General features: G+C 44.0%; 1 protein-coding gene across 1 annotated transcript; it reads left to right on the forward strand.

Annotated features, from left to right (window-relative positions):
• Positions 1–4,661: 4,661 nt before the first annotated feature.
• Positions 4,662–22,400, forward strand: LOC110497463 (protein FRG1). The gene is made up of 9 exons (XM_036954396.2): positions 4,662–4,959; positions 5,181–5,248; positions 5,369–5,491; positions 15,309–15,366; positions 15,678–15,792; positions 16,079–16,183; positions 16,404–16,495; positions 21,716–21,826; positions 22,121–22,400. The coding sequence occupies exons 1-9, from the start codon at positions 4,901–4,903 to the stop codon at positions 22,155–22,157; spliced, it is 768 nt and encodes a 255-aa protein (XP_036810291.1). The 5' UTR covers positions 4,662–4,900; the 3' UTR covers positions 22,158–22,400.
• Positions 22,401–23,792: the final 1,392 nt, after the last annotated feature.

Here is a 23,792-nt window from a genome sequence, read left to right on the forward strand (position 1 = left end):
TTATTTTTAGTCTAGGACTAGGCTTAATCTGTGTCCGGGAAACCAGCCCATAGAGTGTGTGGTTGAGGGTCCACCCTTGTGTTGCTGACCATTCTCTTTTTGGAAGGCTTGGTACTAACAGAGAGAGGGAGGCGACGCTTGGTTTCCACATCATTTCAACCAAAAAGGTCTACGTGAGGACGTTGAGTCAACGTGGGAAAATGATTGGATTTGGAAAAAAGCTAACGTCAGGGAATTCGCATTTTTTTTCACCCAACTCTTAACCTAAATTCAATGACATGGCAAATTGTTGTATTTGTTTCACGTTGAATTCACGTCAGTTGACAACTCAACCAAATGTAAGTCAAAAATAGACATTGAACTGTCCAAAATCTGTCCAAGTCAAAAATCTGACCCAGATGCAGACACAGGAGGCAGATGGTTGGAGTCTTAGATGTTTAATAATCCAAAAAGGAGTAGGCAAGAGAATGGTGGTGGACAGGCAAAAGGTCAAAACCAGATCAGAGTCCATGAGGTACAGAGTGGCAGGCAGGCAGAATGGCCAGGCAGGTTGGTACAGAGTCCAGAAACAGGCAAGGGTCAAAACCGAGAGGACTAGAAAAAGAAGAAATAGCAAAAGCGGGACAACCGGGGGGAAAAACACGCTGGTTGACTTGGACATACAAGACGAACTGGCACATAGAGACAGGACACCCTGGGATAATAACACCCGGGGAATACAAGCGACACCTGGGGGGGTGGAGACAATCACAAGGACAAGTGAAACAGATCAGGGTGTGACAGTACCCCCCCCTCCCCCCCACAGGCGCCACCTGGCTGAACGGGGTGTCGACGGTGAAAAATAGGCCATAACCCTCCCAGTCAACCAGGTACTGGAAACCCCTGCCCTGTGGTTGAACCCTCAGAGGTGGTGTCTCACCGTATACGCTGTTTGGCCCTCGATGACCCGGGGGGGAGGAATGGGCCTGAAAACAGAAGACAAAGGACTGTGAGACAAGGGCTTAATCCTAGACACAAGACGGACAGCGGTGGAACTCAGGACTCTGGAGATGGGAAAAGGATCAATGAAACAGGGAGACAGCTTGCGGGATTCCACTCTAAGGGGCAGATCCCGAGTGGAAAGCCATACCCTCTGCCCAATGTGATGGCGGGGAGCTGGGGTCCGGCGACAGCCAGCTTATCGACGATACCCTGGCTCTTCTCCAGGTATGTCGACAGCGGGGCCGAGGGAACGCTGACCCCCTGATAAATACACTGGGTAAAACAAGCAACACTTGGAGTGGATGGAGACAATAACAAGGACAGGTGAAACAGATCGGGGTGTGACAAGTTAAGCAGTGGCGATTTTAGCATGTACATCTTGGTGGGCCAAATTCCCAAAGAGTACAAGGTGGAGCTACTACCATATTGTGCGAATACTCCCACAGTTTTTTCAGATCTACAGAAAGTGCCTTTGATTTAGAGGCTAGGGGTTGTTTTTGGACTGGGCCATGTATCCATAGGGTGGGAAGCCCCGACCGCTCCTATATGGTTACTCAATAATCAGGTCAGAGGTTATGCCCATCTCAAATGACAAAAAATACCCCCCCCCCTCCCCCATCTAGTCAGGAGACGACATCACCGTGTCATTTGTAACTCAGTGGGCCCCTTGGGACCACGTTTTAAGAATCTTTTACTCTCTGCCGTCTCTCCAATGTCACCCACATCAAAGAGCACTCCAGGAGTTGGTACATCTGTACCGCAGTCGTAATCCCTGAGGAGCAGCCGTCAGCGGGGCCCAGTGACATTGACAACGTCAGCGGGGCCCATAGAGGAGCATAACTGCACGCCGTCACTTAACAGAGAGCCAGGGACACCTGCTTGGGCGCTGTCAGTCACTTTACCCCGAACCACCCCAGTCCTCGCAGGAAGGATTTGAGTGACATGGGAGAGAGAGGAAGGTGGTTGTGGGAGAGAGTAGACGGCACTTATGTTTGCAAGGCGGGCTGAACAGGAGTTGAGGGACTGTAGTGCTAATGGTTTGGGGGAAAGGAACGGAGGGAGAGGAGGGGGACAAGGAGGGAGAGAGAGAACGAGAGAACGAGAGAGAGGGAAGGGAGGGTTGCATGTCATTCCCTATCAATTGTGACGTCTCGTACTGTCTGTCGTTATCTGACGTGGGAGCACTCAGTCCTCAAGATGCTTTTTACTGAATAGCTGTTATTTTGGAACACCTCTGGTCAATCTCATCATTTTACAAAAGGGATTGCTTTCCTGGGCATTTAACTACTTACTGTGTGCATAGCCATCATCATAGGGTTCATAGTTTACTGTGGTGTGTGCTTGGGTACGTGTGTGTGTGCGCATGCGCGTGCTTGCACTTTGATATTAACTTTCAAAGGGTTTGTCATAGTTTACTGTCATAATCTCTTCACTTTTAGAAGTCAAACTAAAATGCCACTCAACCAAATTCCACTAACGTCTCTCTTCTCTCTGAAACACTATTTCCCAAACCAATTTTTTTGTTGTCCTTGTTTTGTGTCTTGGTCCCGTAAAGGGCGAAGAATTTTCCTTCACAGCTGAAAGGCAGCTAATGGGGCAGGAAGACTTGTTAGATAAAATGCATTTTAAGTACATGAAAAAGAGGCAAAGAACAGAAAGAGAAAATCACAGGGCTCAATTACAAAGAGATACGAGTCTGAGTCCAAAATGCACCCTATTCCCTTTGTAGTGCACTACTTTTGACCAGGGCCTATAGGGCTCTGGTCAAAAGTAGAGCATTATAAAGGGAATATGGTACATTTTGGGAAACAACCCATCTAAACATCCACAGAGAGCGCTTTCATTTGTGTGTTTGCTTGAAACAGATTTAATAGTTGTGTCAAAAACAGTCAAATCTAAACTGCGGTGACTTCTCAACAAGACTAACATTCGTGTTTGCAAATTGATTTGGTATTACTCGCTCCACCGACTCAAACTCGTCAAAACATTTTCAGAAGCAGCCATGTTTATTATCGAATGTTGTTATCGCTGCAATATCTGAATAATTTTTAAAAGTCTGGCATCTAGAGAACTTCCCCTACAATCTTACCAATTGAGAAATGTTAATGGAGTGTGATCCAATCGAAATGCCTAATTTCTTTCCAAACTATAGTGGAAGGGAGTGAGGGAAAGTAGAAGGCTGTGAGGGAATTTCACCATATTGCTTGCACCTGACATGTCCTTGCTGATTTTATTTGTCTTACTTAAAACTCTACCCAGTATAGCCAGAAGAAGACTGGCCAACCCTTGGATCCTGGTTTCTCTCTAGATTTCTTATAGCTCTGTGCCTTCCAGGGAGTTTTCCAAGCCACTGTGCATCTGCCTCTACATTGATTGCCCTTTGGGGTTTTAGGCTGGGTATCTGTAAAGAACTTTGACAACTGCTGATGTGAAAAGGGCTTTAAATAAAATACATTTGATTGATTGTAAATTGTAATATCAACTAACAAGGAGCCAATACAACTCCCTAAAATGACCATTTATCATCACTGAAAGCATTTAATTGACTTCAGAGTCTCTCCTCTTTGTGACTTTTAAGCTCTGAGAAACACAGCTGCCACAAAGGGCAGGTTGCACAAGCTTCTGTCTCATTAATTTTACTTCCTGACACTGTCATCCAATGATTTATTACCTCCCGTCACAGGCTTCCTGATTGGGCTATTCTTCCTTAATGGGGTGTCATTAGTAAAAACATTAGTTTGAGCGCACCCCTTTCTCGGGAGGTCGATATCTGCTATGGCTCACAGGTTGATTGTTTCAACGAAGACTCTGGGAGGAATTGGTGCAGGAATTTGACACAATGCCATGTACCTGCTAGCAGTCGGTGGAGTCAGTGTATAACTCTTCTGGCACATTGTGTGACGTTGAGCAGCACACATATGAGTGTTCGTTGACGTGGAATACATTTGTGTGTGTGCATTGGTCTGTGTTCATGCTCTCTTTCAGCCTCTCCGGGAGTCTTGGTGAATGAAAAAACAGAACCACGTCTGGGAAGTAATTTACAGTAATTTGCTGGTCAGGGACAGCAGACACACAGTCTATTAAGAGAAAAGCCAAACTCCAGTACCCCTCTGAGCCAGGAGACAGACAGTCAATCTCCCTCACACTCACACTGCCAGCCTTGGCCTGGACTCAGGTAGTTTACAGAGACACACTCTATGTGAGACTGTGCACATGGGCAATTAAGCTGCCCCTTGACTACGGCATGCATGTGTGTGTGTGTGAGTTGGGGTGATATTTTGAGTGTGTGCATTTGCAAGTTTAAGAGCACGTGTGTGTGTGTGTGTGTGTGTGTGTGTGTGTGTGTGTGTGTGTGTGTGTGTGTGTGTGTGTGTGTGTGTGTGTGTGTGTGTGTGTGTGTGTGTGTGTGTGTGTGTGTGTGTTTGTGATTGTCTCTGGCACACTTAGTCTAAAATGTTAGTAGAGGTGCTGACTGCTGACCAACAGTGAGTAAACTGTAGGCTATACAAATAAAGAGAGTCACACACTCTATATAAGCTTCCAGTAATTTATTGGGTAAACCACAAACGTTTTGGCATCAATGTACCTTCTTCAGGGTAATGTCATGAATGTTTGAACCAGGTTATGTAGACAAACAGTGAAATTGTATATATAGTGTGCGACTCTCTGTCACACCTAGTAACACATAATTAGTTACACACCAACTTTTAAATAGCACAAAAGAAAAACAAACTAGGCATTATTCCGAACGTGAACACGTTCAATGTATTTTTCCGAACACATACAATGTAATATATTCTCCAAACAATAGATGTCGCTCGTTTGTTAAGTGATATTCGTTATTACCTCGACGGGCACCGTACTCCCATGTTGTTTTCGTTTGTGTATGTTGTTAGCTAGTTTATCATAATCTGAAGATATGGCTGAATATTCAAAAGTGAAAACAACAAAACTTGTTTTGAAAGGACTGAACAATGGGTGCGTTTATTTCTCAACATCGAATTCAATATTTGTTTTATGTAGAATATGGCGAATCAAGCTGGCTAATAATGCTATCTAGCTAGCTATCATTCATTGACTGACCAGGCATTAACAGTTAGCTACTGGTTAATGATAGCTAGCTAACTCTTTGTTATTTTATTTTTTTCCCACGATTTCTAATTTGACCTTGCTAATGTTGATCCACAATTGTCTTGTAGAAAGAAGAAGAAGCACAAGGATAAGAAGAGAAAAAGAGATGATGCGCAAGATAAACCTGATATTGTTGGTATGTTGTTTGCTGGTCAATCTATGCAGCTAGCTAGCTAGATATGTAGCTAAATTGAAAAATGGTTATTATGATATTCCACAAAGTAGCAAACAACTATGTTTTATTTCTGCTTTTTAGGTGGATGGTGGTGTATCAGTGGCTTTGGGGAGATTTCAGGAACGGTTGCAATAGAGATGCAGACTAATTCCTACATCCATGCCCTGGATACTGGTCTGTTCACAGTTGGTGCACCACATCAAGGTAAGAAAAGAGTGTGTATTTAGCTAAATCTACCCACTATTTCCTTTATAGTGCACCACATCTCATTAGAGCCACGTAGAGCTCTGGCCAAACGTAGTGCACAATAATATAGGGAGTAGGGTGTCATGTGTTTTGTCATTAATGCATGATGATGATGCACACAATTTGCTGTGTGCTATACTAGGTTGTTATGCTACTTGATTGGACAGGGGGGAGTGTTTTGATTGTCATTTTGCTTTTTGATACACCACTGAGTCGACAGGGTTCATTTTGAAGTGTTGGTGGTGTGTGTGTGTGTGTGTGTGTGTGTGTGTGTGTGTGTGTGTGTGTGTGTGTGTGTGTGTGACGTGATCCTAAAATGTTATGCTTGACTAAGTGGTGTTTGGGAGCGTTGTACTGCCTCAACCCAGAGGCTTTTGTGGTACAGTCCGTTAGGCTTTCACCTCGGCACCGCTTGAGTTAGGGGTTTGAGTCCTTGTTACAGTTCTCACTCTCCTGCTCCACCTGTTACTAGGGAGCAGTGAGGGAGGTTTAACGTAGTGGAACTTTTGATTTGTTTACATACAGATTACTGTTTGAGACGTATGAAACACAATGAGTTGGAGAGATTGCAAACCACAGGTATCAAATAGTAGATGTCTGCACAATTCAAGACCTATGGGTAAATCCTTTTGAATTCACTCACTTTTTGACAGCACCCCGTTTGATTTGAACTAAACTTTCCATACCCATTTGCCCATTGTAGAAGTGCTCAGAAAGTGAACACAAATCTTTGGGGTAGGGTTACTCATCACAAGACATGAACACTGAGTAGCCTTTAGTTTGACATTATTCATTACAGAAAAACTGAAAGAAATGCAGAGAAAATAGCATAAGAAAACATTCACTTGGATACATAATACATGGCATAAACATACTGCAGAACACTTGGATACATACACTACATGAGCAGAAGTATGTGGACACCTGCTTGTCGAACATCTCATTCCAAAGTCATGGGCATTAATATGGAGTTGGTGCCCCTCTTTGCTTCTATAACAGCCTCCACTATTCTGGGAAGGCTTTCCACTAGATGTTGGAACATTGCTGAGGTCAGGCACTGATGTTGGGCGATTAGGCCTGGCTCACAGTCGGCTTTTTAATTAATCCCAAAGATGTTCGATGGGGTTGAGGTCAGGGCTCTCTGTGCAGGCCAGTCAAGTTCTTCCACACCGATCTCGACAAACCATTTCTGTATGGACCTCGGTTTGTGCATGGGGGCATTGTCATGCTGAAACAGGAAACTGCCTTCCCCAAACTGTTGCCACAAAGTTGGAAGCACAGAATTGTCTAGCATGTCAATTCTGTAGCGTTAATATTTCCCTTCACTGGTACAAGGGGCCTAGCCCGAACCATGAATAACAGCCCCAGATCATTATTCTTCATCCAGCAAACTTTACAGTTGGCACTATGCATTGGGACAGGTAGCATTCTCTTGGCATCTGCCAAAACCGAGAGAACACGTTTCCACTGCTCCAGAGTCCAATGGCACCACTCCAGCCGACTCTTGGCATTGCGCATGGCTGCTCGGCCATGGAAACCCATTTTATTAGGACTGACGGTTTTTACGCGCTACGTACTAGAGGTCGACCGATTTAATTAGGGACGATTTCAAGTTTTCATAACAATCGGTAATCGCCATTTTTGGACACAGATTATAGCCGATTCCATTGCACTCCACGAGGAGACTGCGTGGCAGGCTGACCACCTGTTACGTGAGTTCAGCAAGGAGCCAAGGTAAGTTGCTAGCTAGCATTAAACGTATCTTATAAAAACAATCAATCTTAACATAATCACTAGTTAACTACACATGGTTGATGATATTACTAGTTTAACTAGCTTGTCCTGCGTTGTGAATAATCAATGCGGTGCCCGTTAATTTATCATCGAATCACAGGCTACTTCACCAAATGGGTGATGATTTAATAAGCGCATTCGCGAAAAAAGCACTGCCGTTACACCAATGTACCTAACCATAAACATCAATGCCTTTTTTTCAATCAATACACAATTATATATTTTTTAAACCTGCATATTTAGTTTAAAGAAATTCATGTTAGCAGGCAATATTAACTAGGAAAATGGTGTCACTTCTCTTGCGTTCTGTGCAAGCAGTCAGGGTATGTGCAAGCAGTCAGGGTATATGCAGCAGTTTGGGCCGCCTGGCTCGTTGCGAACTGTGTGAAGACCATTTCTTCCTAAGAAAGACCGTAATTAATTTGCCAGAATTTTAAATAATTATTACAAAACATTGAAGGTTGTGCAATGTAACAAATTTAACGACTGAGACCGTCGCAGGAAGCTCCGGACTAGGGACCGTTGCCGGAAGCGCCGGACTGGGGACCGTAGCCGGAAGCTCCAGACTGGGGACTGTCGCCGGAATCTCCGGACTGGGGACCGTCGCCGGAAGCTCTGGACTGGTGATCGGCACAGAGCTGTGGAGCGTGGAGCTGGCACCGGTGGTGCCGGACTGGTGACACACACTTCAGGGCAAGTGCGAGGAGCAGGCACAGGACGTACCGGATTGGGGAGGCACACTGGAGGCCAGATACATGGAGCCGGCCCAGGTTTCACCGGACTGATGACATGTTTCTCCAAACGCCTGCGTTGCCGCATACTCCTAGCCAACTCCATTCTCCGGTATCCCTCCTCACACTGTTCCAACGATTCCCAGGCGGGCTCTGGTACTCTCCTTGGGTCGACCGACCACCTCTCTATCCCCTCCCAGGTGGTTTCTGGCTCTCTCTGTTCACTCTCCTCCAATTTCTCCATCTTCTCCCAGATTGGCTCTGGTTCCCTCCTCGGCTCTGCTGACCACCCTGTGTACCCACCCCAAATGTTCTGGGGGTGCTATCCTTTGGGCTTCCATTGTGGCAGCGAACACAGGCGTCGGCGCTGTCCTCCCTTCTCTCCTTGCATCTGCCTCCAAGGAAGGCGATCCTGTCCTGCCAGGATTTCCTCCCAAGTCCAGGATCCCTTCCCATCCAAGATCTCCTCCCAAGTCCAGGATACCTTCTCCTCCTGGGCACGCTGCTTGGTCCTGGTGTGGTGGGATCTTCTGTCACGATCGTCGAAATAACATTCGGACCAAGGCGCAGCGTGATATGGGTTCCAGATCTTTTTATTTGTGAAACGCAAAAAACAATAAAGAGCAAACGACACGTGAAGCTATGGAGTGCTCACAGGCAACTACACATAAACAAGATCCCACAAAAAAAACAGTGGGGAAATGGCTGTCTAAATATGATCCCCAATCAGAGACAATGCTAAACAGCTGCCTCTGATTGGGAACCATACCAGGCCAACATAGAAATAAAACAACCTAGATTACCCACCCTAGTCATACCCCGACCTAACCAAAATAGAGAATAAAAAGGCTCTCTATGGTCAGGGCGTGACACACCTTGTCACAACATAACTGATTGGCTCAAATGCATTAAGGACAGAATTTCCACAAATTAACGAGTCACACTTGTTCATTTAAATGCATTCCAGGTGACTACGTCATGAAGCTGGTTGAGAGAATGCCAAAGAGTATGCAAAGCTGTCATGAAGCTTGGAAAATTCCAGTAGAGACCAAAGGAATTTCCAGAGTTAACCATCCCTGAGACCAGGTGTGGTAACTCGCATGTCTGAAGTTTAGTAATGATGTTAGGTACGGTGGGACTTTTTGTAAAAGGGCTTTAAAAATGAAAACATAGTGATGTATCAACCTACGAGAGCCAACCAACTTTCTGGTAGAGAATGCAGTGTTGAGTCCTAAAATTGCGCTATGATAAACTGCATCTAACGACTTCAATAAAGTGTCAGTTGCATTCATACAGACGAAGTTGCCATATTCTAGGACCGATAGGAACGTCGACTGAATATTCTGCTTTCTACTATTTAGCGAGAGGCAGGACCTATTTCTATCGAAGCCCATTTTTATTCTCAGCTTCATAACTAACTCATCGATATGATTTTTAAAGACAGCTTTTCATCTATCGAGATGCACAGATATTTGTAAGCAGGGACACAATCAATATAGACACCATCCAAAGTACATATGCTTAATATTCAGAGTACTTTTTTTGCACTCTAGAGAACAAGATATACTTAGTTTTACCTGCATTCAATATTAATATTTCAGGTCAATAAAGTGTTTCTGTAATGCAATGAAGGCAGACTGTAGTTCAGGTAGAGCCTGGTCAACCGTGGGGCAATAGCATACACAACAGTATCATCGACATACAAGAGCAGACAAGTCGATATTGTTCAAAAGTACAGGACCCAACAATGGAAGCATAGGCTGAGAGCTCCTGTAAATATTGTACTTAGTTGATTTGTTTGGCTCGCTTGGCTAACTAGCTGACTGTTAGCAATCAAACAAAAGACCCATTATGGTCACAGCAGCATCGGCTTCTTCACCCAGCCGTGGCCGTGAGTGAACTGCCTTGTGTGGTGATGACAGAGGGCTCCCTCGTAGTAAGGAGATCATTATACTCTGGACTGGTGTGTGGTGTGCTTTTAATTAAGCTTTTGAGGTTTACTTTTAGCACCCATAAGGGCAGCAAAATAAGCATCACACAAGTGATTGCCACACATCGCTTGAGGAGGAGTCATCCAGTAGCTACAGTGGGGAGAACAAGTATTTGGCACACTGCCAGCATGTCCGGATTTCCAGACTTTTTCCCGGTCAGGAGCATGTTGTTGGATGTAGCCAACTCATCCAGCTGCTTTGCCTCCAAGCCCATGGAAGTGTCCTCCTGGATGCTGGTTAGTGGTATATGGCTTGGGACAGCCCCACATCATCAGCATACCCAGTGTCACTGAAGACAACTTTTCAGGTGGACATGTGAAGGAGAAACGGATGTGGTGAGACCACGCCCTCTTGTGGCACACCGGAAGTGGCCTCTGACCGGGGGCTAAATTCGCCGTCATCCTTTACCTTCTTCCGCTGGTGTAGCTGTGGAACCAGGCCAGTAACCATGGACACAGTTAAATGTCAGCCAGATGTTGCAGGATCTTTGAGAGGGTAGTTGTGCAAGCTAACGCCCAAACACTCCTTAATCCCCTAATTTCTTTAGAATCCCTAGGAACTCAGCTGCTGAAATCAACTGTGATTCAAGTGACTTGCACCAATGTTACCAACCAGGGTATCTCCAACTTGGGTGGTTTGCACAACTCAAAACAGGTTGGCCCACTAAACTAAAGGCATCTTCGTGCCTCAGAAAAACTAATTGGAGCGAAGTTTCAATTGGAACTTGATTTGGTTATAGTAAGGTTTGGTCTCTCAACTGGTAGCTTGAGCACACATTGTTTGAACTTAAATGGCTTAAGTCGAGGCGGTTCAACCATTTTAGATGGCAACGTCACTCAAGCTGTCAGAATAAGTCACTCTAAAATTACTGTAAATTCTTAAATGATTTCACTTTGTTAAGCCTTGCAATTCAAACTAACAAGAGGAGAGAGAAAAAAATGGTCCTGTTGATTGTTCCCTCTTATCAAGTCATTTTTTAAATGCAAGCCAGCCCAGCATGTCGCTTGCATTTACTTACATTGTCTGCATCGGGGCCTCTCGAGTGGCGCAGCGGTCGAAGGCAGTGCTAGAGGCGTCACTGCAGATCCAGGTTCGATCCCGGGCTGTGGCGCAGCCGGAGACCCATGAGGCAGCGCACAATTGGCCCAGTGTCATCTGGGTTAGGGGAGTGTTTGGCCGACAGGGATGTCCTGTGGCGGCTGGGCGCCTGCACGCTGACTTTGGTCGCCAGCTGTACGGTGTTTCCTCCTACACATTGGTGCGGTTGGCTTCCGGGTTAAGCGAGCAGTTTGTCAAGAAGCAGTGCGGTCCGTATGGGAGTTTCAGCGATGGGACAAGACTCTAACTACCAATTGGATATCACGAAATTGGGGAGAATTTTTTTTTTGTCTGCAACAGATTCTGTAATCCGGCATTATAGGCAGAGTAAATGGAGCTGGAAATTGTCAGGAATAAGTGAATCCCATAAGAGAATGGAAGAAGATCCTAGTTCTCTCATGTTCCATTCTATTCTAATATGAAGAGAGCAAACCTTAAGAGCTGTAATGGACATTGCGTTCCATTAGCGTGTATAGCCTGGCAAAGCGGCAGGCAATTTTTAGTGTCATTAATTTGTGGAAAATAAGGGGGGGAACTCCCTAATTGTTTCCTCCATTTTCTTGCTTTTTCGAAGACCGCCGCATTCGATGGCTGCCTGCGTGAAGTACCAAGCGTTTTGAAATCAAAACCAATTTTGTCCTAAACGGTATAAGATTTAGTGGCGTTTTCGTTCTAAATCAATTTGAAATCACACTCTGAGAGAGTGGACATGTAAAATGAAAGGGAGAACTGAACTACTATGTTGTTCCAGAAGCTATTAGGACATTCATTTCTGCACAGCTTGCTGGGTAATGGTTTAGAGAGGAAGCTGGAATTGCTCCTCCACACACACACACACACACACACACACACAGGCATTAATCCATTTCTTTGTCCTCTCAAGCATGTTATTGGATATCATCAATATGAATCCGGTGCTAGCTACGATTTATGGTGCCCATCCACTTGCAGACAATGAAATAATTTACATGGAGGAAATGTATTGCACAGCTCTGTGATGGGTTAGAATGCAACAAGGTAACAGGCAAAGATCCACATGAGTATCATTGAACTAATGTCATTGTGATTCCTTGCCTCTTAAATGGATAGTTTTGCAGCACAACTTTTAAATTGGTCACGTGTTTTCATACCACCAAATGGAATTGTGTCTGGGGTCCACGATAGATGGCATCTGTTGCGAGTATCCGGACCCACACGGTAGGCTAAGGTGAAAACGGTCATCTAAAATCTAAAATGAACGGGAAAGATCAGCACAAACCATTTCATTTCGATAGTATGTTTACCGTTCCAAGTTGGCGTGCATGACAAGTTAGAGGGACATTGCCAACGTGTGCTGGAATCACATCTTTGAATCAAAGGCTCACAGACGACATGCTTCATCGACATAGCCCCACTGACTAGCAGGCCAGAGCCCCATTACACCAGACCCTGAGCCGCAGGCAAAAGGACTTGACTTGGGGGTGGAGCACCTGACCTAACTAGCCAAGCTAGACTAAATGGGAGTTTCCAGGCAAAGATTTTCTGCCCTAAGGCGAGACATGTTTAAGAAATGTTCAATAAAAACCCCCATCCACCCTCCGAAGACAGAAACGCAGACCTGGGATTCAGCTCACGTTTTTTTTATTGAAGAGGGAGAAAGAGGGGAAAATGCGCCAGGAGATAAAAACATCAACCATTCCTATTCCCTTGGTGAGGCTCTAACTCGGGAGGCAGGCACATTTTAAATGAGATGAAAGAGAAATAGAGTTACAGGGAGAGCGAGAGAGAGAGATGATGCTTCTGCACTTTTATGGGATTTTCAGTAAGAAGGAAACCCATCTAGAATAGTTTAGCCCTCTCAAGCTGAGAAAAGCCCTAGAGGTGCTTAGTCACTGGATTCAGGAGACGTTGTGAATGCCCTCTGAGTAAACTCAAGGGTCACAGGGAGCTGTATGCCTGCTTTAGGGGATGAAATATGATTAGACTATAACCTGTCTGACTATTGTGGTCTGAGAAACATGGAGGTATGTGAGCCTAGGGATTTTATTCGCTATCCCAATGTCCAAATGATTGCACACAGCAGTGTGGTTTCCCAAAATGCATCAATCTGTCCTTGAAATTGACAGACTTTCCCCTCTTTAATTTTCCCTAACGTTGTGAAAACCTGTGACGGTCACATCCTTACGGAGTGTTTCTCTGTATGATTACCTAGCTTCCTTTCATCAGTGGCCACTGATCTAGCAGGGCTCCCAAGTGGCTCAGCGGTCTAAGGCACTGTCTCAGTGCAAGAGGCGTCACTATAGTACCTGGTTCGAATCCAGGCTGTATCACATCTGGCGGTGATTGGGAGTCCCATCGGGCGGCGCACAATTGGCCCAGCGTTGTCCAGGTTTGGCCGGAGTAGGCCGTCATTGTAAATAAGAATTTGTTCTTAACTGACTTGCCTAGTCAAATAAATAAAGGTTATATTTAGAGAAAAACATGATAGGTCAAAGCAATAGGGTAGAAATCCATCCAGAACTTTTATCTATCACTGATGAGAAAGGACACTAGGACATGAAGTTATATTGGGCAGTAATATTTGACATGTAAATATTCAGTATATTATACATCACATGCTAAGCAATTAGCCTATTAAAATGTTTCTGACTCCATAAAGATAATGAATATATATATATATATATATATATATATATATATACAAGCAAGCATTAGGCAATATTCCAAGCATATAGATCCTAAGGTAAACTTACAGGACAACGCATGAACAACGTTGGGCCTAGAAGTCTAGGAAATTAGAATTGATCATACAACCTTCCTCCATGGACTGGATACAGGATAAGAGGGAGAACAAAGGCATTTCATTCCATTTATAACATCTGAAGGTGTAACCTTTCAACCCAAAAACCAACCACCGTTAACCAATCAAACGATACCAAGTTACCAAGGATACCACACTCCCATGCCCAATCTCCACAGTGTCACGTTTAAAAAAAGGCTTGTGTGGGGGATGAGACCAACGTAAATAAGACAGAGGACCATAATCTTTTTGGATATAGTAATTCAGAGTTCACCTTATACAAGATACATCCATATAGTTAGCATCAGAGTTATCCTCAGTGAACAGGTTTCAGATAGATACCAAACATGGATATTAAAGCATTATTCTATCACTCATTTTATTGTCAGTCCTCTTGGATACTGTAACAGATATACATTTTGGCCCCTTAGAGGGAGAAGGGCTGACTTGTCCTTGAGAATTGTCCTTTGTTCCTGGACAATTTGACCATGCAGCTCCAGGTGACAGAGAACACAAATTAGGGCCAAGCCTACAAAGCCAGAGAAGAGTTTTGGAACTCAGGATAAGGATTGCCTGTCATTTTACATCGGTCAGGGTGGGTTTAATCTCGTGTGGATGGACTACGATGACTAACGAGCAATAGTAGTCCCGGTGCTTTGGTTTTCCGTCGCTGGTTATTTGGCCAGATCAGGATTGTGTGACGCCGGTGCTTAAATTGGGGCGGGGAATTTCAAGAAATGATTACAAGTGGAACCATTTCTGAAAGGGTGGATGGAGCCTTTAGCTGAGAGTTTCCGTTTAAGGGGTTGGAGACTTCTCTAGTCTTATAGTATCTGTTCTCATACATCTCACCCCAGAACCTAATCGAGCATCTGATGGAATTACGCAAGATTTGAGGTCTGGGTTTCTGAGATTAGGGTGGGTGTAGGTGATCAATAGCACCCAACAGCAACGTGGTGCAGCCCGAGGTTGTGTGTTTATAAATGACCAGGAAGCATTAGTAAAACATGAAGGCTCTACGTCAGTACGTCTCAAGGGTAGACCCGCTGCTTGAGGAAATTATGCAAATTGTCTGTTTTCAGAATGACACACCGTGATCAAAATGCATTGTATTGGCACCACTGCGACAGATTTTTGTTTTTCTTTCTCAAGATCACGAACCTGGCGAGAGAACGTGAGAAATGCTAATCGTACACAGCGTCTCGACACTCTGAATGTTAAGTCGGCAGAGCCAAGCTCCCAAATGTTTGAAGTGATAGTAAAGAGTCATCTTGTTTTTAATCCTCATTAAACCAAAACGAAGGCTCCTCTGGGATGATAAAGAGAGAATGCTCTGATTTTAGAATATCAAAAAGTGATTTGTGACTCTTTGATATTTGCAGACGACGAAGGGCCAGACCCCCCGGAGCAATTCACTGCCATCAAGTTGTCAGACTCTAGGTGCGTATGAAAGGAGTAAATATCACCTACGCACATTTTATGTTGACTTCCTCTCCCCCCAAATCTGAATGGAATGTATCCTGGTGAGTTATAATAGACTTTGGAAGAACACTTACAAAATTGTATACCTGCAGAGACTGTAAATACAAAATTGGATTTTAATTACAACGTTATAAAGGAGCTTTGCTTCTGTTGTTCAAATGATCTTTGAATAGACTTTGGAAAAGTTGTTAGACACTCAAATCAACTTGCCATTATCCAGGAATGAATTTTGTTCTCCTGTGTGTCCCCCCCCCCCCCCCCCCCCCCAGGGTAGCCCTGAAGTCTGGCTATGGGAAGTATCTAGGGATCACCTCGGAGGGGGTCGTGGTGGGGCGTTCCGACGCCATCGGCTCCCGGGAACAGTGGGAACCTGTTTTCCAGGAAGTGAGTGAGGCAACTGCCAGTCAAAAAAACATCAAAGTCAATGCATACAAAGACTGATATAATGCCATATCATATAGAATTTGTTGCATTGTAACCCTAGATATAGATAAGGCTCGTTTTCCTCACAGCTTGTTGCTTTGTTGATGCGTATCGGAGAGAAAGCTTGACGCTCTCTGCATATAATTGAGCTTTTACCTCGCAAATGGTGTATCAGCATGAGGTGAAACTCATCTGTCAACTAATCTCTTCATTTCATTTCTGTTTTGTCTTCCATTTTTTTTCCAAGGGCAAAATGGCTCTCATGGCAGCAAATAGCTGTTTCATCTCCTACAGTGAAAGTGGGGACATTGAGGCCAAGAGCAAGTTGGCGGGGGAAGACGAGATGGTTAAGGTGATGTATATATTTCACAAGGTCACTCCATAATCCCCCACCCCCCCCAAATCTATAATATAGAAATTACATCACCATCGGGGAGTCTGAAGTTGGTGACGGAATGAAAAAACAAAATGTCTCTGAACATTAGGGGGGAGCCAGGATATTGCAATTCAACATGCAACTGTTTTGTGTTTTCCCCCTCTCTCCTTCTGCCTCTCTAAATGGTGATGAACAGATCCGGTCATGCGCGGAGAGGGAGGTCAAGCGGAACGACGACATTGCCGACGAGGACAGGGGCAACGTGAAGAACTGCGAGCTCAACTACGTGTATGTACCGTCTGTCTACCTATGTCACAGTGGCAGCAACATTTGCAGCGGTAATCATACAAGGTGGTGATTCCATGCCCTCTAGTCTAGAGAGGTTGTAACCCCTGTTGTACGGCTGGTCTTGTCCAAATGAACTTAATTCATGGTAAAGGTTTAGGAAATGCAATGGCCTGTGCTATATCATGACACAATGTTTTATGCATTTATGAAAATCTTGAAGACAGACCTTTGTCAGATATGCCCAACAAGGATCAACACTGAACTGTAACCTAAATTACAGTGCAGTACTGAAATTATACCATATACCAGTTCAGTAATGCATGCATTACAGTTAAAGGAAAACTCCACCCAAAAACTATCTTTTGGTATTTGTTTCATTCGTCTATTGTTAATATAGTCCCAAAATCTTATCAGATTTAAGATATGTAACTTTCAAAATCAGAAATACAGCCGGTGTGATTCATTTTGCATCATATGATGCAAACTGCTTGATTCTGGCTGCACATAAACTTCATTTTCAGCAAACTTAACGTGCAAATATTTGTATGAACTTAAGATTCAACAAAGGGGGGGGGGGGGGGGATCAAAAGTAACAGTCAGTATCTGGTGTGGCCACCAGCTGCATTAAGTACTGCAGTGCATCTCTTCCTCATGTACTGCACCAGATTTGCCAGTTCTTGCTGTGAGATGTTACCCCAATCTTCCACCAAGAAACCTGCAAGTTCCCTGATATTTCTGGGGGGAATGGCCCTAGCCCTCACCCTCCGATCCAACAGGTCCCAGACGTGCTCAATGGGATTGAGATCCGGGCTCTTCGCTGGCCATGGCAGAACGCTGGCATTCCTGTCTTGCAGGAAATCATGCACAGAACAGGCAGTATGTCTGGTGGCATTGTCATGCTGGAGGGTCATGTCAGGATGAGCCTGCAGGAAGGGTACCACATGAGTGAGGAGGATGTCTTCCCTGTAATGCACAGCGTTGAGATTTCCTGCAATGACGACAAGCTCAGTCCGATGATGCTGTGACACACTGCCCCAGACCATGACGGACCCTCCACCTCCAAATTGATCCCGCTCCAGAGTACACGCCTCGGTGTAACGCTCATTCCTTCGACGATAAACGTGAATCCGACCATCGCCCCTGGTGAGACAAAACTGCGACTCGTCAGTGAAGAGCACTTTTTGCCAGTCCTGTCTGGTCCAGCGACAGTCGGTTTGTGCCCATAGGCGACATTGTTGCCGGTGAGGTCCTGCCTTACAACATGTCTACAAGCCCTCAGTCCAGCCTCTCTCAGCCTATTGCGGACAGTCTGAGCAATGATGGAGGGCTTGTGCGTTCCTGGTGTAACTCGGGTAGTTGTTGTTGCCATCCTGTAGCTGTCCCGCAGATGTGATGTTTGGATGTACCGATCCTGTCGGTACATAGTGTAGGCCTCCCGGGTGGCGCAGTGGTTAAGGGCGCTGTACTGCAGCGCCAGCTGTGCCACCAGAGACTCTGGGTTCGCGCCCAGGCTCTGACGCACAATTGGCATAGCGTCGTCCGGGTTAGGGAGGGTTTGGCCGGTAGGGTCTCATCGCGCACCAGCGACTCCTGTGGCGGGCCGGGCGCAGTGCACGCTAACCAGGTGCACGGTGTTTCCTCTGACACACTGGCTTCCGGGTTGGATGCGCGCTGTGTTAAGAAGCAGTGCGGCTTGGTTGGGTTGTGTATCGGAGGACGCATGACTTTCAACCTTCGTCTCTCCCGAGCCCGTACGGGAGTTGTATTGATGAAAACTGCGACTCGTCAGTCCTGTCTGGTCCAGCGACAGTCGGTTTGTGCCCATAGGCGACATTGTTGCCTCTCTCAGCCTATTGCGGACAGTCTGAGCAATGATGGAGGGCTTGAATGATGTCTGTGACATAACATAACTGTAACATTTTTTTTTAAAATCTTCAATAATGTTCCAATCAGAGAAATCCATTGTCTGTAGGAAATGTCCTACAGACAATGGATTTCTCTGATTGGAACATTATTGAAGATTTAAAAAAAAAATGTACCCCCTTTTTCTCCCCAATTTCGTGGCATCCAAACATCACATCTGCGGGACAGCTACAGGATGGCAACAATATATGAGTTATGTTATGTCACAGACATCATTCAAACAGTTTTAGAAACTTCAGTGTTTTCTATCCAATACTACTAATAATATGCATATATTAGCATCTGGGACAGAGTAGCAGGCAGTTTACTCTGGGCACGCTTTTCATCCAAGCTACTCAATACTGCCCCCCTGTCACCAAGAAGTTAACGACCAGTCCACAGGTGCATGTTCATTAACTGTTTATGGTTCATTGAACAAGCATGGGAAACAGTGTTTAAACCCTTTGCAATGAAGATCTGTGAAGTTATTTGGATTACAAATTATCTTTGAAAGACAGGGTACTGAAAAGGGGAAGGTATTTTTTATGTTTATGTATTTTTGACATGCAAAACATTTTGGGGTGGAATTTTCCTTTAAACTTCACCTACTAGTTCTCATAGTGGTGGGTGAAGTATTTTATGTTGGAAAGACAGACAGGAAGGTGGAGGGGTTGAACACTGTGACCTTCCGTAGACAGACAGTGATTTCCCTCCAGTTTTCACCTGACAACCTTCCGCTCCGGCAAGATTTTGACAACTAAATCACAGGCCCGGATGCGCGAGGAGAAGGTGGGGGAAGCATAGGGACGCCACTTCATCAATCCCACTCCCTTAAAAGGCTGATTGAAGGGCCAAAGCTGCGGGGATGGAAACGAGAACGGAACGCCGCTGCCGCTTTTACGGCCTGCGGCGGCCCATTAAGTTCTGAGGGCTAAGCGTGAACAAGGCTGTCATTGTGTTCCGTTTCTCCTCTTCCCCTTTCAACTTCGTTTTCTGTTTTTTTTCATCTTCCCCCCTCTCTCCATCGTTTTTTTTTTATTTTGGAGGAAAACACGGGGGAGATGGACTCATCATGTTGACGTGACGATAATGGCTGCTCTTGAGCCCGTCATCGTGATGTAGTGCTTAGCATCCCCGAGCGTGTTGCATGAACCGAGCACTGCCCGTGAATCATAAACCAATGACAGACTGTAACCACGGCTAGAGGGCCTAAATGTCGTTAGCGCGCCTTGCAAAAATCTAGGCGTTTGTTTGCGGCCCTGTTGCACTCTGTATGTATCTACTTTCAGGACTGTTTACAGTGCCTTGCGAAAGTATTCGGCCCCCTTGAACTTTGCGACCTTTTGCCACATTTCAGGCTTCAAACATAAAGATATAAAACTGGATTTTTTTGTGAAGAATCAACAACAAGTGGGACACAATCATGAAGTGGAACAACATTTATTGGATATTTCAAACTTTTTTAACAAATCAAAAACTGAAAAATTGGGCGTGCAAAATTATTCAGCCCCCTTAAGTTAATACTTTGTAGCGCCACCTTTTGCTGCGATTACAGCTGTAAGTCGCTTGAGGTATGTCTCTATCAGTTTTGCACATCGAGAGACTGACATTTTTTCCCATTCCTCCTTGCAAAACAGCTCGAGCTCAGTGAGGTTGGATGGAGAGCATTTGTGAACAGCAGTTTTCAGTTCTTTCCACAGATTCTCGATTGGATTCAGGTCTGGACTTTGACTTGGCCATTCTAACACCTGGATATGTTTATTTTTTAACCATTCCATTGTAGATTTTGCTTTATGTTTTGCATCATTGTCTTGTTGGAAGACAAATCTCCGTCCCAGTCTCAGGTCTTTTGCAGACTGCATCAGGTTTTCTTCCAGAATGGTCCTGTATTTTGCTCCATCCATCTTCCCATCAATTTTAACCATCTTCCCTGTCCCTGCAGAAGAAAAGCAGGCCCAAACCATGATGCTGCCACCACCATGTTTGACAGTGGGGATGGTGTGTTCAGCTGTGTTGCTTTTACGCCAAACATAACGTTTTGCATTGTTGCCAAAAAGTTCAATTTTGGTTTCATCTGACCAGAGCACCTTCTTCCACATGTTTGGTGTGTCTCCCAGGTGGCTTGTGGCAAACTTTAAACAACACTTTTTATGGATATCTTTAAGAAATGGCTTTCTTCTTGCCACTCTTCCATAAAGGCCAGATTTGTGCAATATACGACTGATTGTTGTCCTATGGACAGAGTCTCCCACCTCAGCTGTAGATCTCTGCAGTTCATCCAGAGTGATCATGGGCCTCTTGGCTGCATCTCTGATCAGTCTTCTCCTTGTATGAGCTGAAAGTTTAGAGGGACGGCCAGGTCTTGGTAGATTTGCAGTGGTCTGATACTCCTTCCATTTCAATATTATCGCTTGCACAGTGCTCCTTGGGATGTTTAAAGCTTGGGAAATCTTTTTGTATCCAAATCCGGCTTTAAACTTCTTCACAACAGTATCTCGGACCTGCCTGGTGTGTTCCTTGTTCTTCATGATGCTCTCTGCGCTTTTAACGGACCTCTGAGACTATCACAGTGCAGGTGCATTTATACGGAGACTTGATTACACACAGATGGATTGTATTTATAATCATTAGTCATTTAGGTCAACATTGGATCATTCAGAGATCCTCACTGAACTTCTGGAGAGAGTTTGCTGCACTGAAAGTAAAGGGGCTGAATAATTTTGCACGCCCAATTTTTCAGTTTTTGATTTGTTAAAAAAGTTTGAAATATCCAATAAATGTCGTTCCACTTCATGATTGTGTCCCACTTGTTGTTGATTCTTCACAAAAAATCCAGTTTTATATCTTTATGTTTGAAGTCTGAAATGTGGCAAAAGGTCGCAAAGTTCAAGGGGGCCGAATACTTTCGCAAGGCACTGTACTTCAATGGAAATAGCACGGTACTTAAGTCGCTATATACACATTTGTCATTGATATTTGTAGTCGGGTTTATGCCCCAGAGAGTGCAATGTTGTTTATATTCTCTGACATTGCTCGTTCTAATATTTCTTAATTCTTTTATTTGGGGGATTTGAGTGTTTTTTTTGTTTTGTATCGTTATGTATTACTGTACTGTTGGAGCTAGGAACATAAGCATTTCACTACACTTGCGATTACATCTGTACGCGACCAATAACATTTTATTTGATTTTTGTTCACTGACGCTATTCTTTGTGTTTGATAGTGGTGTGACTGGTCCTTCCGTGTCTTATCATGAGACTTTGTATGATAACTGCGTGTGCAATAAGTCTCACTGAACACGGATTTCTGATATTACAGAAAGAAGTTCCAGAGTTTCCAGGACAGGCGGCTGAGGGTGAACGAGGAGGACAGCACCACACTGAAGATGGCCCGAAAAGACGGGAAGTTCCACGAAGAGCTGTTAGACAGGTGGGAGAACATCTTCATAAAGAGGCAAATCCTAAACTCATTTTCATTCAGTCTCCCATTGACATCAATATATGAATAACATTTTATTTCAGTGGCTGCCCCAAACGAAACAACAACAAACAAACTGGTTTTAATGATCAACACATTCAAATTTCCTTTCCAAGAAAATCACTCTGGAACTGGTCCAAATGACTGTTGACTTGTCACATGATAGCTATTTACATTGTCTGGTGGATAGTGGTGATGTAAGGACTAAAAATAACCACTTGTGACTTTTTTTCATTTTTTTCACAGGAGAGCCAAGATGAAAGCAGACCGATACTGCAAGTGAAGATACAAGAGTTTATGGACTGTCCACTCGTCTTTGAATTCCTTGTGTTAAAATCAAAAAGGGTTTCATTTTTTATCATGAATAAATGTTATTTGGGTAAGAGAAAGTCATTTGTGGGATTGTGTAATTTCAATCCCTAAACCCTTTCCCTAGCTGGCTGCTCAGAAGACCGATTAGCTTGTTTCACTGGGTTTCCCTGTGTGTTATCTCTCAGATAATAAACTGCAGTTGTGGTTACGGTGAGCTGGATTGTATTTCCTGTAAATCATTGCCAACATGCCTACCACCACTATCTTTGTTTTGCCCAGATCAGCAGACCTGTCAGATGTTTGGGACAGTCCATTGATGTTTGTTTATTAGGGAATACTGTAGGAAAGAGGGGGAAGCCCTAAGTTGAGCCAGTCTTTGCTTACAGCATCACTCCGTCAAGGGAAATATAGTATTCTTTCTAGCAAAGAAATCTACATATTTCAGGATGTTGTGTATCCCTGGAAATAATCCAAATTCATGTGACCATTTAGTTTTGAAAACAGCTTGGCAAAACTTACCACTGGTATGTGGTAAACTGAGCCGCAGGGCAAGATAAGTTAACCTCTATGGAATCGGTATCCCCCGCGTCCAATTTACAGTAGCTATTACAGTGAAATAATACCATGCTATTGTTTGAGGAGAGTGCACAATTATGAATTTAAGTGTATTAATAAACCAATTAGGCATATTTTGGGCAGTCTTGATACATTTAACAGATATGCACTGGTTATATTGGATCAGTCATCTAAAACTTTGCACATACACTGCTGCCATCTAGTTGCCAAAATCTATATTGTGCCTGGGCTGGAATAATAGATTCTAGCCTTTCTCTTTCAAAGATGATGGTACAAAAAAAAAAATGCATGCTTTTTTCTTTATCTTTTAGCAGATCAAATGTGTTATTCTCCTACATTAATTTCACATTTCCACAAACGGTATCAAGAATATACACATTCTTTCTTCAGGTCCTGAGCTACAGGCAGTTAGATTTGGGTATGTCATTTTAAGGTGAACACTTAAAAAAAGGGTTGGATCCTTTAAGCTGCTTGCAAATGTCTACTGAATGAAATATCACCACTACCATTTTAAAACCATGTCTATCTTTATTTCCCAAACACAATTCAACACAATTTCTTTGTCTTTTAATCATTTGAAGTATCTTTTAACACAGTCTTACAAACATGTTGTACTTTTAACATAAGCCAGGCAGGCCCTGTTACCTCATCCCAGCCATAATGCCTTGCATTTCACCTGGGAAGAAAACAAACTTTAATTTTCTCAATTTGCCATTGGCTCAATTTATCCCAAGACAAACATTTTTACTATATTAACCCACACAGCTACAAGGATGTACCTTAATGCTAATGTTATGTCCTCATATTGAAGCTTATAGGAGACACCAACTGATGTGTAGAACAATGATTTACTTTGGTTTCGATAAAAGCATCATGAAACCTCTAACACATTCATTTGACTTGTTACACTTTTTGGGACCTAACTTGCTTACTACTTTTTCCATGTGGTTTCTTCCTTCACAGACTCCATGAAATGATGACCTCTTTCTACATATTTGGTCAAATTTAGAATTTTGTGTTCGGCTCAACT

The sequence above is a fragment of the Oncorhynchus mykiss genome, chromosome 19 (assembly GCF_057628025.1).
Source record: "Oncorhynchus mykiss isolate SJ-2025 chromosome 19, ASM5762802v1, whole genome shotgun sequence".
NCBI lineage: Eukaryota > Metazoa > Chordata > Actinopteri > Salmoniformes > Salmonidae > Oncorhynchus > Oncorhynchus mykiss.

What these genes read in the sequence shown, in the direction of transcription:
- LOC110497463 (XM_036954396.2), top strand. Translation starts at nt 4,901, where the DNA reads ATGGCTGAATATTCAAAAGTGAAAACAACAAAACTTGTTTTGAAAGGA. An exon ending in ATCAAGTTGTCAGACTCTAG is followed by an intron (nt 15,367 to 15,677) that starts GTGCGTATGAAA and finishes CCCCCCCCCCAG; the next exon opens with GGTAGCCCTGAAGTCTGGCT. An exon ending in GGGAAGACGAGATGGTTAAG is followed by an intron (nt 16,184 to 16,403) that starts GTGATGTATATA and finishes GGTGATGAACAG; the next exon opens with ATCCGGTCATGCGCGGAGAG.